The 13,164-nt window shown below is 46.4% G+C and overlaps 1 protein-coding gene across 1 annotated transcript; it reads right to left on the bottom strand.

The window, feature by feature from the left end:
• Positions 1-6,690: 6,690 nt before the first annotated feature.
• On the bottom strand, positions 6,691-12,823 carry LOC123138736 (uncharacterized). The gene is made up of 6 exons (XM_044558638.1): positions 12,535-12,823; positions 9,989-10,108; positions 9,826-9,915; positions 9,065-9,128; positions 7,785-8,947; positions 6,691-6,955 (listed from the first exon to the last, which is right to left on the bottom strand). The coding sequence occupies exons 1-6, from the start codon at positions 12,821-12,823 to the stop codon at positions 6,921-6,923; spliced, it is 1,761 nt and encodes a 586-aa protein (XP_044414573.1). The 3' UTR covers positions 6,691-6,920.
• Between the last annotated feature and the right edge of the window lie 341 nt (positions 12,824-13,164).

Raw genomic sequence — 13,164 nt, 5'->3', positions numbered from 1 at the left:
CTAGAACCTTCCCGGTACAATACCGAAAAATCCCGAACATTTTCCGGTGGCCAAAATAGGACTTCCCATATATAAATCTTTACCTCCGGACCATTCCGGAACTCCTCGTGACGTCCGGGATATCATCCGGGACTCCTAACAACATTCGGTAACCACATACAAACTTCCTTTATAACCCTAGCGTCATCGAACCTTAAGTGTGTAGACCCTACGGGTTCGGGAGACATGTAGACATGACCGAGATGTTCTCCGGTCAATAACCAACAACGGGATCTGGATACCCATGTTGGCTCCCACATGCTTCTCGATGTTGTCATCGGATGAACCACGATGTCGAGGATTCGATCAAACCCTGTATACAATTCCCTTTGTCAATCGGTACGTTACTTGCCCGAGACTCGATCGTCGGTATCCCAATACCTTGTTCAGTCTCGTTACCGGCAAGTCACTTTACTCGTATCGTAATGCATGATCTCTTGGCCAACACTTTGGTCACCTTGAGCTCATTATGATGATGCATTACCGAGTGGGCCCAGAGATACCTCTCCGTCATACGGAGTGACAAATCCCAGTCTCGATCCGTGTCAACCCAACAGCTACTTTCGGAGATACCTGTAATGCACCTTTATAGTCACCCAGTTACGTTGTGACGTTTGATACACCCAAGGCACTCCTACGGTATCCGGGAGTTACACAATCTCATGGTCTAAGGAAGAGATACTTGACATTGGCAAAGCTCTAGCAAACGAACTAAACGACCTTTGTGCTATGCTTAGGATTGGGTCTTGTCCATCACATCATTCTCCTAATGATGTGATCCCGTTATCAACGACATCCAATGTCCATAGCCAGGAAATCATGACTATCTGTTGATCACAACGAGCTAGTCAACTAGAGGCTCACTAGGGACATATTGAGGTCTATGTATTCACACGTGTATTACGATTTCCGGATAATACTGTTATAGCATGAATAAAAGACAATTATCATGAACAATGAAATATAATAATACTTTTATTATTGCCTCTAGGGCATATTTCCAACAACATCTCCTACTGCTCCTCCCGAACGAGGTATTGTTGGGGGGCCCTGTGCAGAATCGTTGGCAGTACGGCCCTGAGAGACAGAACAAGCATCTACGACAGAAATGTGGAAACAAAGCTAAGATTGAAGCTTCCATAGCTGAGGCAGTTATCCTAGAGGAGGTGGCAGACCTCAGGACAGCCTACTATCTGGACCATGTTCCCACGTTGCACAATAAGGTGTCTCGATACAATACAGAAGAACCCAAGTATAAACCCAAGTTGCCTCTATTCATCGGGCAAGGTAGTAGGGCTGGATGCTCGAAATCTTATCTCATGCCACGAGATGAGTGGGAGGATGTCATGTTTTATATCTTGCACAACATCAAGGAAGTTGAGGATGAGTGGATGAGGTAATACCTTTGCACCATTCTTTTAGTCAATTCATTATGTTCACTTTGCCTAGTTCTTATACCGCTTTTCTTATTGTAGTCGATTCATTGAAGAAGAATGGACGGGAATGTTGCCTCCTTCTGAAGCGGAGGCACTTGCTCTTCTCCGAAAGGGTGCTGATGGAAGGAAAAAATTCGTTGCGTGGTTCATCAAGAAAGTAATTTTTCACACTTTCAATTAAACTCATGCACCCTATAATTTCAATTAAACGCATGCACCCTATAATTTCAATTAAACTCATGCACCCTATAATTTCAATTAAACTCATGCACCCTATAATTTCAATTAAACTTGTAGGGAAATGATCCGACCGAATCAATGGATGAAGAATTGAGATGGGTTTCCATGGGTTTTGATCCTGTCGTCATGACATGCAAAAAGTATGATGTGAATGGGTATCGCTTCCATACAGAGGAGCACCAGAACAGTCGGCCTGATCCCAAAACCATAAATACCGGAGTCTTCACTGAAGGAGATAATGAAGTAGATTACTACGGAAGGGTAGGAAAAATATACGAGCTTACATTCAAACGTGGCCGCGAACACCTAAGTCTCACTGTGTTCAAATGCCGATGGTTCGACCCCAAAAAGGGTCTGAGACATACGCCTTCTGTTGGTTTAGTTGAAGTTAAACCATCAACCGTCTATGCCGGAGCTGATCTCTTTATCGCCGCTACCCAGGCCACACAAGTATATTATCTGCCTTACCCATGCCAGAAAGAGTACCTAAAGGGTTGGGAAGTTGTGTTCAAGGTGTCGCCGCATGGTAAGCTACCGGACCCGAACGATGATGATTACTACAACATAAACCCCATGACATACGAGGGAGTGTTCTATCAAGAGGAACATGATGACGTGGTCCGAAGCAACGAGGATGATGACTTGGGTTATGTTGACCTGGACCCAAACGACGACGACGCACGGATTGATGGTGAGGCAATTGTGAATCAAAGAGACATAATTATGCTTGAAAAGTTAAATGAAGACGCTGACAATGAGGAAGAGCCTCCACCTTCGTCAGACAACGAAGAAGATATGCGTGATAGTGATGATGAGACCGGTCCACAAATAGATTACAATAGTGATGATTCATATGGGTTCTAGAAAATGTAAGTTCTTTTAATGATCATTACAATAGTATGCTTAATGTGCTCTTCTGGTATTAATGTTTTTCCTGTATGCTTGTTTAATTGATATCATTACTAATTGTTTATTCTCTTCTCAATGCAGGTTTAATAATCATGGGCAAGTCCAGCGGCGCTAGTTTCCTCAGTAAATTTAAAGGACTTACTCGGAGTGGACGAGCCCACAAGGTTCCCTCCCGACTACGCGAGGATGACACCTCACAGGGAGGTGGAGGGGTTGGAGGAGGAGACCCTAGAGGAGGAGGCAGTGGGGGGAGAGCCCCTAGAGGAGGAGGAGGTGGGGGAGAGGCAACCGGGGCAAAAAACTCCGGGCCGTGTCTGAAATAGGAGGGTCTTCTTTGATGCCCTCCTATACAGAGGCACCTTCTAAGTCTGAGGAGGAGGAGTATGTTCCTGATGGCGAGGAGGAGGAGGCCGAGGAGGAGGGTGAGGAGGAGGAGGACGAGGAGGAGGGTGAGGAGGAGGCCGAGGAGGGTGGAGGGGAGGTTGATCCCGCGTTGTGGGGTGACTTGCCACCGGGTTCTTCGCAGGGGTGGCTGCGTGGTAATGCCGGACTACCTACACCACCTTCTATCGAGGAGCACAAGTGGCTCATTGAACCTGTGGGGACAGAGTAAGTGCCTCTCAATCATATTTTCAACACATGACAATATTTTCTTATTGTACACATGGCAATCATTTGATTCTTTTGCAGAAACTGGATCCTTCACGGAAAGGGCCGTAAACCGAACGGCCTGGCTTATTCTGCCCGCGGCTAGACAGGGACCCGCAACAGCGGGTTTTGGCCACGAGCTGGGCCCACTACGAGGCTTGCAGCAACGCGGAGTATGGGACGACCGCTAAGGCCGTGATCACCAAATTTTGGGTAAGTTCTCTTCTGAATCACTTGTCTTCTGTTTCGTTCATAGTTTATCATTGAATCACTCAACTCATGCCTTGTTTGCTTCTGGTTTTTGCATGATTGCAGCAACTCTATAGAGTTCTTGACGAGCACAAGGCCAGAGCCAACGTGGTCTTGCTTGCGGCTGCGAAGAAGAAAGCTCATCAGTTGCAGTACGAGGTGCACTGGGTTGCCGTCTCGCAGTACTACCACTACTACCTGCAACAAAAGATGCCCAAAACTCAAGCGCAGAAGCTACGACTTACCTTGAGCAAGGAGCAGTTCATGATGGTAACTATTACTAACTTTTCATTGTTTCAAGCAGTCAACTATATGTTTCGTGCTCACATGTCATGCTTCCAAAATTTGCATAGGTTGTTCCTCGTTGGTGCTATGGAAGGCATGACGGATGGGCGAGTTTGGTGGATAGGTGGCTCGGCGCCGATGTAGAGTTTGCTGCCAAGAGCATCAAGGCCCGAGCTAACCGTGGAGACAACGGGACACACGGCCAAGGAAACAGGAACCACTGGGGCATCAAGGCCATGAAGGTATATCTATGTGCATGATGCATTTTTGTTCTTCTTTACGTCATGTTCTTATGTATGGCTGACTTCTATTTGACGTTGTAGGAGGACAAGTTGAAGAGGCCGCTCTCAGACATGGATTCGTGGAAGCTGGCCCGCGAGCGGAGTCATCTCAAGGAGGGCGAGAGCCAGTACTACGGCAAGACCGAGGAACACCTGGGGTCTTACATTCATCACTATCAGGAGTTGCATCCGGATGTTCCTGTTGTTGAGGTCGCCCAGTCTCAGATCGACGACACGGCGGTGGTGGCCATCCAGGGGAAGAAGAATGGCCGGTATCCGTGTTTCGATGGCTTGATCACTCCTTCGATCTCGTACACACGGCTTCGGGCTAGCAACCCGAGCCAGTTAGAGAGTACGGGGCGTTCACAGACTCCCTTAGCCCGCCAGCATGCTGTAAGTACTTCCTCTTTATCTTTTTCTATCTTGCATTCTCAGTTTATTTTCAGCATTGCTCACTTAGAAACAACCTAAATTATGTAGGCATATAAGGAGTTTGTCGAGCATAGGAATCTCAAGGTGCGGGAGTACTTGAAATGAGTGAAGGCAAACGATGATTACAACCGTCAGATGATGACGGTTAGTTTTGCCCTCTTAAAACCAACCTAAATTTTTGCACTTTCATTCCTTCTGATCTTCTAGTTTGCTTGTTTAACTAACATTCAGGCTATGTTGGCGTCTTGGACTAACCGCACGGATCCACCACAAATGGGACCCCCACCACCACCTGCGGGAGAACCCCCACACGTGCCCACGTTCGATGAATGGGTGGCACTAGGCAGTGATGGTCCGGTTAGTACATTTGCCTAACTACTAGCAAACTAGTTCTCGTTCATGAAACACTATCATATCATATTTACCGTTAGAATCTTTTCTGAAACATGTAGGGGACCGGTGGCTCGACTCCTGCTCCGTCGACCCCAGTCACTCCGATCTAGCAGAGTGGTGGTGGTCGCGATGGCGGTTTTGGCGGAGGTGGTGGTGGTGGTTTTGGCGGAGGTGGTGGTGGTGGTTTTGGCGGAGGTGGTGGTTTTGGCGGGGGTGCTCTTGCTTGATGATTCCGTGCATGTGGCCATCGTGCCATGCCTTTCATATTCCTACTTTTATCATGTTTCATGTCTTGCACTATTTTTATGTTCATGAACTTCCATCGGTAATGATCTTTAGATGATGTGATGAACTTGAGTATGTTTAGATGATGATGGTGAACTTGAGTATGTTCACATGATGAATTGTCATATTTCTGCATAATTTCATATTGTTCTGTTTTGAAATGCGGTCAAATGAATTGGAAAAGAGAAAACAGGGAAAAAACAAAAAAAAACTATGCCTACGGCAAAGCCGTCGGCATATATACGCCCAGGAGTTACCAGGGCTTGCCACGTGGCACATCTATGCCTACAGCAAAGTCGTAGGCATATATGAAAAACTATGCAGACGGCTTTGCCGTAGGCATAGCCCTGCTGCCAGGAGAAACCAGGAGCTGCCACGTGGCAGAGATATGCCTACGGCAAAGCCGTCGGCATAGATTTCCATCTATGCCGATGGCTTTGCCGTAGGCATAGCCCTGCCGCCAGGAGAAGCCGGGGGACGACACGTGGCGCAGGTATGCCGACGGCTAGGCCACAGCCGTCGACATATGCTCCTATGCCGACGGCTATACTACGCCGACGGTCTGACACATCTACGCTGACGTGATCTACGCCGACGGGGCTATGCCGACGGCAGCCGTAGGCATAGATCTATGCCGACGGCAATGGACCTATGCCGACGGCCCTGGGCCGTAGGCATAGCCCGCGAGTCCGGTGGTGATAGATGCATTTTAAGTATAGATTCATTCATTTTGCTCTATATGTAATCCACCTAGTGAAATCCCTACAAAGATTTATATTTAGGAACGGAAGGAGTAGTTGCGTGATGAAGGTCAAATATTACGCGGCACTCAAATTCAAATGCTACAATTGTTCCAGCCTGCAGTTTCATCAGGTTCTTGTAGTCCTTGCACTGGAGTCAGATCACTCGCTACCTTTATCACTGGAAAGTGCAGTATTAACAGTTTAACACTGGGACAACAAGTACAAAAACAACAGCACCAAAGGGCATATCCATATTTTCTAGATATAACATCAAAGGAGTATAAATGAGCACCTGATCCAGTTATAGATACTAGCAAAAAGGCCCGTGCGTTGCAATACAACACGCGCCAAGTTAACCTTTGACCAGCTCAAAACACAGCTAAAGGATACTGTACTCACTTCTCTAAGAAGAAACATATTCCATCAGAAGAAAGATTAATAAGTAAATGAGTAAAAAAAATCTGCCTCAAGTACTTGTTAGTTATGCAACCACGATGACAATCTATACACTGATAGGATACTCATAACCTGGCTGGTCCAAATTCAAGACTCAATAGCAGTAGCAGCAATTCAAAGCTCTTATCTACCACCTGGTAGGTCATAGCAATAGCGGCTAACTAGATGAGGAATCTCACCTTGGATGTATGTAGTCAGTGTCCTCAAAATTAAACTTGCTAGACTACACACTGCTAATTAGAACAAAGTTTGCAGGTACAAACAATAAAACAAATAGGCACACTGTAGACTGTGTTGGCATGCAATACAGGTTGGTAGCAGGTATTTCCAAACATAACCGTACAAAGATTATCGCAAATAGTTAGGATTTCGTAGCAAATATAGGAGCACCTGAACCAGTTAAATAGAGCATTCTAATTCAGTACGCAATAAACAACCGACTGAAAACACGGCTTGTGGATACTACTACACTTGCTTCTCTAAGACAGATTTTATGCCGACGGACCAAGTTGCCACGATGCAGCTCACTCTTCTTTGATCCAAGACTGAGGTGGCCTCTCTGCTCCAAGAAAAACAGAACATAGATCAAGATAGAGATTTAATTAAGCATAACAAGATCTAGACTATTTAGAAGCCAATCAGCTGTACAATGGAAATCAAATATTAGCCGGTACTAAGTCAAAATGATACAAATAAATATTGACACCCAAACAGATTTATTTACAGTTCACCCACTAAAACATACTAATTGGTCATAGAAGAAGGCAAGATGAACATCACCCAACTACCCTACATGTTTTTAGCTAGGTTGCACTTTGCACTTTTCATAAGTACAGGAAAAATGTACTGTCACATATTCATAATTGAAATCCATGTGAGAGACAACATACTTCAACATACAGACATGGAAGTTGGTTCCATTGTATCCAGGAGGCCAGATCATCCTAAATTGACAGATATTATATGTGTGGCTCATTTCCTGTCAACTCATGCACTTTACACAGCACCTTGCACATGATATCTCGGTAGAGTATGCATCGATCCATTTAGATCGATACAAGCAAAAAAATAATAGCATTTCGTTTACGCACATAGTGATTAGCAAGCATCAATAACTTTTATTATACTTCTGATATGGATTCAGTCTATTTCAATAATAAATAATGATATAGTTTAAACTCTCGTAAGGGTATTGGCCAAGGAATGGAAATGGAACCCCCCTCGACTTGCATTGCCCTAACATGACCATTCTGACAAAGAAACAGAAAAAATCAATTTAGTCACAAATATCTTGCCGACCTTGAAGCACACCAATGATATCACATCAAGCATTTACCATAAGGAAATGTAATGAATTCAACAGAAGAAATCACTCAAGGGGGTATTACCTGCAATGTAGAAATTTGTATACGGATAATACATTCGGAAGTGTGTGCATTCTCTCCTTCCAATATATCTGAACTGCACCGACTCGAGCTGCAGGATGAAATCATGAGAATCCGAAGACAGAAATATCGCATTTGTGTCCTCATCATAGCCTGCCAAGAGGATGACATTTTTCCTGCGTGCGGGTCTTGAAAAGAGCTCATCCAGTTGAACACATTTCTGCAGCACCCATGAGACAATACCATCACCATTTGACTTCCTCCCCCATAACTGAATGCTCAGTTTTAACTTTGAAAGAACCGCAAGGCCAAGGCAATTATACTCTCCTCGTAAGATCTGGAAGGACATGTCGACGCTAGAACCAGTAACATGGGCATATGTTGTCGGCTTCTCAATTACAACAAGGGTCTGCCTTTCACAATCAAACTCAAGGATGTTTGCTCCAGAGAGCAACCAGTAAAGTGCATTCCCAACTATGACGCTGGGCCTTGCCACATTAGCAATCTTGCATGTACCCGTTATGGATATAATATCTCCCCATGTATTAGACTTGGAGTCGTAGAGGCAAACAGACACCTTTGTTTGGTTAGCGAAATCTTCCTGGCACACCAGTACCAGTTTGAATGTGTTCAAGCAGTTCTCGTTGTGCAAGTGCTGATGCACGTCGCGGGCAGAACACATCACCGCTGCGCTCACAACAGAGGTATCGAAGCCATGACTGACTGCTGGTGGAAAAGTCACATGGTTTTTGCCCCCGGTGGTGGGTTCCCAAATGATGGCCTTATGGCGTGCGCGGTCGAGGACGAGGGTGATGCCATCGCGGCAGCCAAGGAAGACGCCACCTAGAGAATAAGGACCAGACAGGTTCTCCGGCAACGCTACGGCGATGAGGTCCAACTGGTCCGAAATTGGAGTGAAGATGGGTGCTTCATTAAATTGTTGGTAGAAGAAGCCGAGGAGCTTCCAATGGTGTTTGCGGAAGCGCCCGAGGAATTGGGGGTCGAAGAGGATGCGGCGCCATCGCTTGTAGATGAGGGAGGCGTTGCGGAGGGAGGATGGCTTCGGAGTGAGGCGGAGGAGGATCTCGATTAGGAGGTCATCATCACTGAGCACCTTGGACACAGGGTCAGTTGGTGTCAAAGAACACCCAGGCCTGGCATCAACCCTGAAATGCAGCAACAGCCACAACAAATCAATGAATGCGGATGCATATATAACTTCACATTCATCCGGCGGACCAGCCCAATAGACACAAAGTGAAGGGAGAAATTAGAGGTCTTACCCTTGGGGAATCTCAACAGGTTCCATCCTATCTGTCGCAGCACCCTCTTCTTTCTTTCCCTCAGCTGTCAAATCAAACAAATGCAGGGTTTAAGAGTGGGAATCAAGCAAGGTTTTCCACTAGGACAAAAGAGAAATCGAAAAAATTACAAGGAGATGGAGAAGGGGTGGCCTGACATCAAATCTTCAGTGTCTGCGATCATATATATAACCCTTATTACTTGCACACCTGATCATTTGCCATATTACTTTGTATCTATTAATCATTTGCCCCAATATTACATTTGGTCTATCGATCATTTGCCCTATAATACCGCCCGACCCCATTAATCAATTTCCACATATTAGATTGATCTTTTGTCCCGTATTACCTTGCCTTTAATCATTTCCCCCGTATTAGACTGGTCCATTGATAATTTCCCTCATATTACACGCACAAGAGAACAGGCCTATACCTATAACTTAATTCCTAGTAATTTTATTGTCTCTGTTTGATCCTTAGCAAATGGATCAAACTCACGGTTCTGCAACCCAAACAACAATTAAAAAACAGTAAGCATCAATTGTTGACCGAGAGGAAGTGTAGTGCTACAACAAGGTTATGTGGTACTGCCAATTTCAAATCCAAATCTGGTCTTTGCTTATAATCAAACTGCAACAAACTTAATGACAAATCTGGCACTGCAAATGTAAAGCAAAGTTGGTAACCCGGTGGAGGCCGGCGACCGGCGCGGCTGCGGGAGGGAGGAGGGCGACCATTACCTGGCCGGTGACCCGGTACAGATGGAGATGGCCCCACCTCCTCGCACGGCTGTTCCTCTCTCCTTCCGATCGGACACCGCCGCCAGCGAGCTGGGAAAGAAGAGAAAGGAGAAGAAATCTGTATGAGATGGGAAAGGAGAGGAAGGAGAAGGGGTAGACTGACCTCGATTCGTGGGTTGCTGCCGGCGACGGGGCCGATTGAGGTCGGCGGCGGCGCCGATGTTCCTTCCTCTCACTGCAGTGGAGAGAGAGAGACTGCGGAGGGAGGACAGAGGGGAGAAAACTGCAGGCGTGCAGTGTGACAAGCCAGGCCCTACTACAATCCTGGCCTGGACAAGCCCGGCCCACTGTCAATTTCTTTTTAAGAAAAAACTGCCTATGGCTTTGCTGGGTCTCCAATCCAAAGCCCATCTTTCCACGCAAACCTTACTTCGTCTGATTTGTTTCTCAAAAAAAATTGTGTGATAGCGGATAAAAAATACTTCTACAACCTGTACTCATGGAAGACATGGTCTGGTATTTGTTTCGCGAAGAGCAGATTGAGTGTTAACATGAAAAAAATTACGCAGGAAATCGTTCGGGGAGGCGCGGTGAGGCTTGCACTTTCATCTTGGGATACAGTTATGCATTTATACCATTATTACTGGTGAGTGCAAAGATATCCGAGTGAGGAAGATGAATTAACAATATCCAGTGGGACACTGTGTTGATCTTCGATGTCTTCTCCTGTGGTCCGTCGATGAATCTAATAGCGCATGATAATACTCCATCGATGAATCTGGGTGAGTAATAATCCTACGCTCGCGCAAGATCTATCTAGAATATGCATAGCAACGAGAGAGGGAGAGTGTGTCCATGTACCCTCGTAGACTGAAAGCGGAAGCATTTGCTCAACGCAGTTGATGTAGTCGAATGTCTTCTCGTTCCGACTTATCGAGTACTGAACGTACGACACCTCCGAGTTCTGCACACATTTAGCGAGATGACGCCCCTCGAACTCTTGATTCAACGGAGGGTCGAAGGAGTAGATGAGTTCCGTCAGCACGACGGTGTGGTGACGGTGATGGTGATGTGATCCGCGCAGGTCTTCGCCTAAGCACCGCGAGAATATGAACGGAGGCGTAAACTGTGGAGGGGGGCGCCGCACACGGCTTGAAGTAATTGGTGTGTCTCATAGGGGCGCCCCCCCCCATATATAAAGGAGGGAGGGAGAAGAGGCCGGCCTAGGCGCGCCCCAAGTGGGGGGGTCCTACTAGGACTCCCACTAGGATTCGCCCCCCCCCTTCCTTTTTCCGGAGGGAGAAAGGGGGAAGGAGAGGGAGTAGGAGAAGGAAAGGGGGGGCGCCACCCCCACCCCTTGCCAAATTCGGTTTCCACCTAGTGGGGGCACGCCAACCCCTTGTGGGCTGGTGTGCCTCCCTCCTGTGGCCCATATGGCCCATATCTTCCACCGGGGGGTTCCGGTAACCCCTCCGGTACTTCGGTTTTTACCCGATACACTCTGGAACCCTTTCGGTGTCCGAATACCACCTTCCAATATATCAATCTTTACATCCCGACCATTTCGAGACTCCTCCTCACGTCTGTGATCTTATGCGGAACTCCGAACAACCTTCGGTCACCAAAACACATAACTCATACAATACGTATCGTCATCGAACATTAAGCGTGCGGACCCTACGGGTTCGAGAACTATGTAGACATGACCGAGACACCTCTTCGATCAATAACCAATAAAGGAACCTGGATGCTCATATTGGTTCCCACATATTCTACGAAGATCTTTATCGGTCGAACCGCAATGTCAACATACGTTATTCCCTTTGTCATCGGTATGTTACTTGCCCGAGATTCGATCGTCGGTATCTTCATACCTAGTTCAATCTCGTTACTGGCAAGTCTCTTTACTCGTTCCGTAATGCATCATCCTGCAACTAACTCATTAGTTACATTGCTTGCAGGGCTTCATATGATGTGCATTACCGAGAGGGCCCAGAGATACCTCTTCGATACTCGGAGTGACAAATCGTAATCTCAATCTATGCCAACCCAACAAACACCTTCGGAGATATCTGTAGAGCATCTTTATAATCACCCAGTTACGTTGTGACGTTTGATAGCACACAAGGTACTCCTCCGGTGTCCGGGAGTTGCATAATCTCATAGCCTGAGGAATATGTATGTGACATGAAGAAAGGAGTAGCAATAAAACTGAACGGTCATTACGCTAAGCTAAACCGGTGGGTCTTGTCCATCACATCATTCCACTAATGATGTGATAACGTTCATTAAATGACAACCCATGTCCATGGCTAGGAAACTTGACCATCTCTGATAAACGAGCTAGTCTAGTAGAGACATACTATGGACACGATGTTTTGTCTATGTATTCACACATGTATCAAGTTTTTGGTTAATACAATTTTAGAATGAATAATAAAAATTTATCATGATATAAGGAAATACAAAATAACAACTTTATTATTGCCTCTAGGGCATATTTCCTTCAGCAAGAGCTACCAGTATCATGCCTGGAGTGTAGGAGCTCATATAGGGTAGGACGCTAAAGGAGACTCCAGACTCATCAACCTTCTTAACCTGCCCAGAATTGAGCTTGGTCGTGAATAAGCCACCACCTGAGCTAAAGAAGATGATACCCACACCTTCCGCAAAGCTGCCCACAAATTATTTGTCATTGGGATTGGCAACAAGTATTGTCGGAGGACGCCGGATAGGGGAAGTCGGGCATGGAGGTGGTGGATGCGAAGCGGGGGGTGGGCGGGCCCAATTGGCAGAACATGAGACGGTGGAGGAGGCCGAGGAGGGGAGGGGCACCGTGGAAGGCGCGGTAGCTGCGGAGGAAGCCGGGGTCGCAGATGATGTGGAGCCACCGCTTGCAGACGAGGGTGGCGCGGAAGAGGTGCTTGGGCTCGTCCGGTGGGAGGCGGAGGAGGATCTCGGCGGTGGCGTCGTCGACTAGCGGCGACGGCGGCGCCATGGTGCGGTCGTCGAGGGTTTGGGTGGGGATTGGGAAGAGTCAGAGCAGAGCAATCTACTCTACTAGTCGGTTGGGTTGGAGCAGAACCGGGTTGAGCTCAAGAGTTGTCTCACCGTTCTATCGTAAAAAAATGTCGTGTTCACGTGTGGGCTACAATTCGAATGCGCAAGCATATGTTCTTTTCAAATTTTCTGAACTTCAATAGTTTATTTTTGTTTTTTTAAATAGGAGTATTATATAATTATTATCATGTCACAAAATTTAAATATTAAACTCACACTACTACATACTCAAAAAAACTAAAAAAGGACTCACACTATTACGTGCATGCAAAAAAAAAT

Source organism: Triticum aestivum, chromosome 6B (assembly GCF_018294505.1).
Source record: "Triticum aestivum cultivar Chinese Spring chromosome 6B, IWGSC CS RefSeq v2.1, whole genome shotgun sequence".
In the NCBI taxonomy this organism is placed as follows: domain Eukaryota; kingdom Viridiplantae; phylum Streptophyta; class Magnoliopsida; order Poales; family Poaceae; genus Triticum; species Triticum aestivum.
The sequence above is the reverse complement of the archived record's forward strand: the minus strand, read 5'-3'. Positions and strand labels throughout refer to the sequence as shown.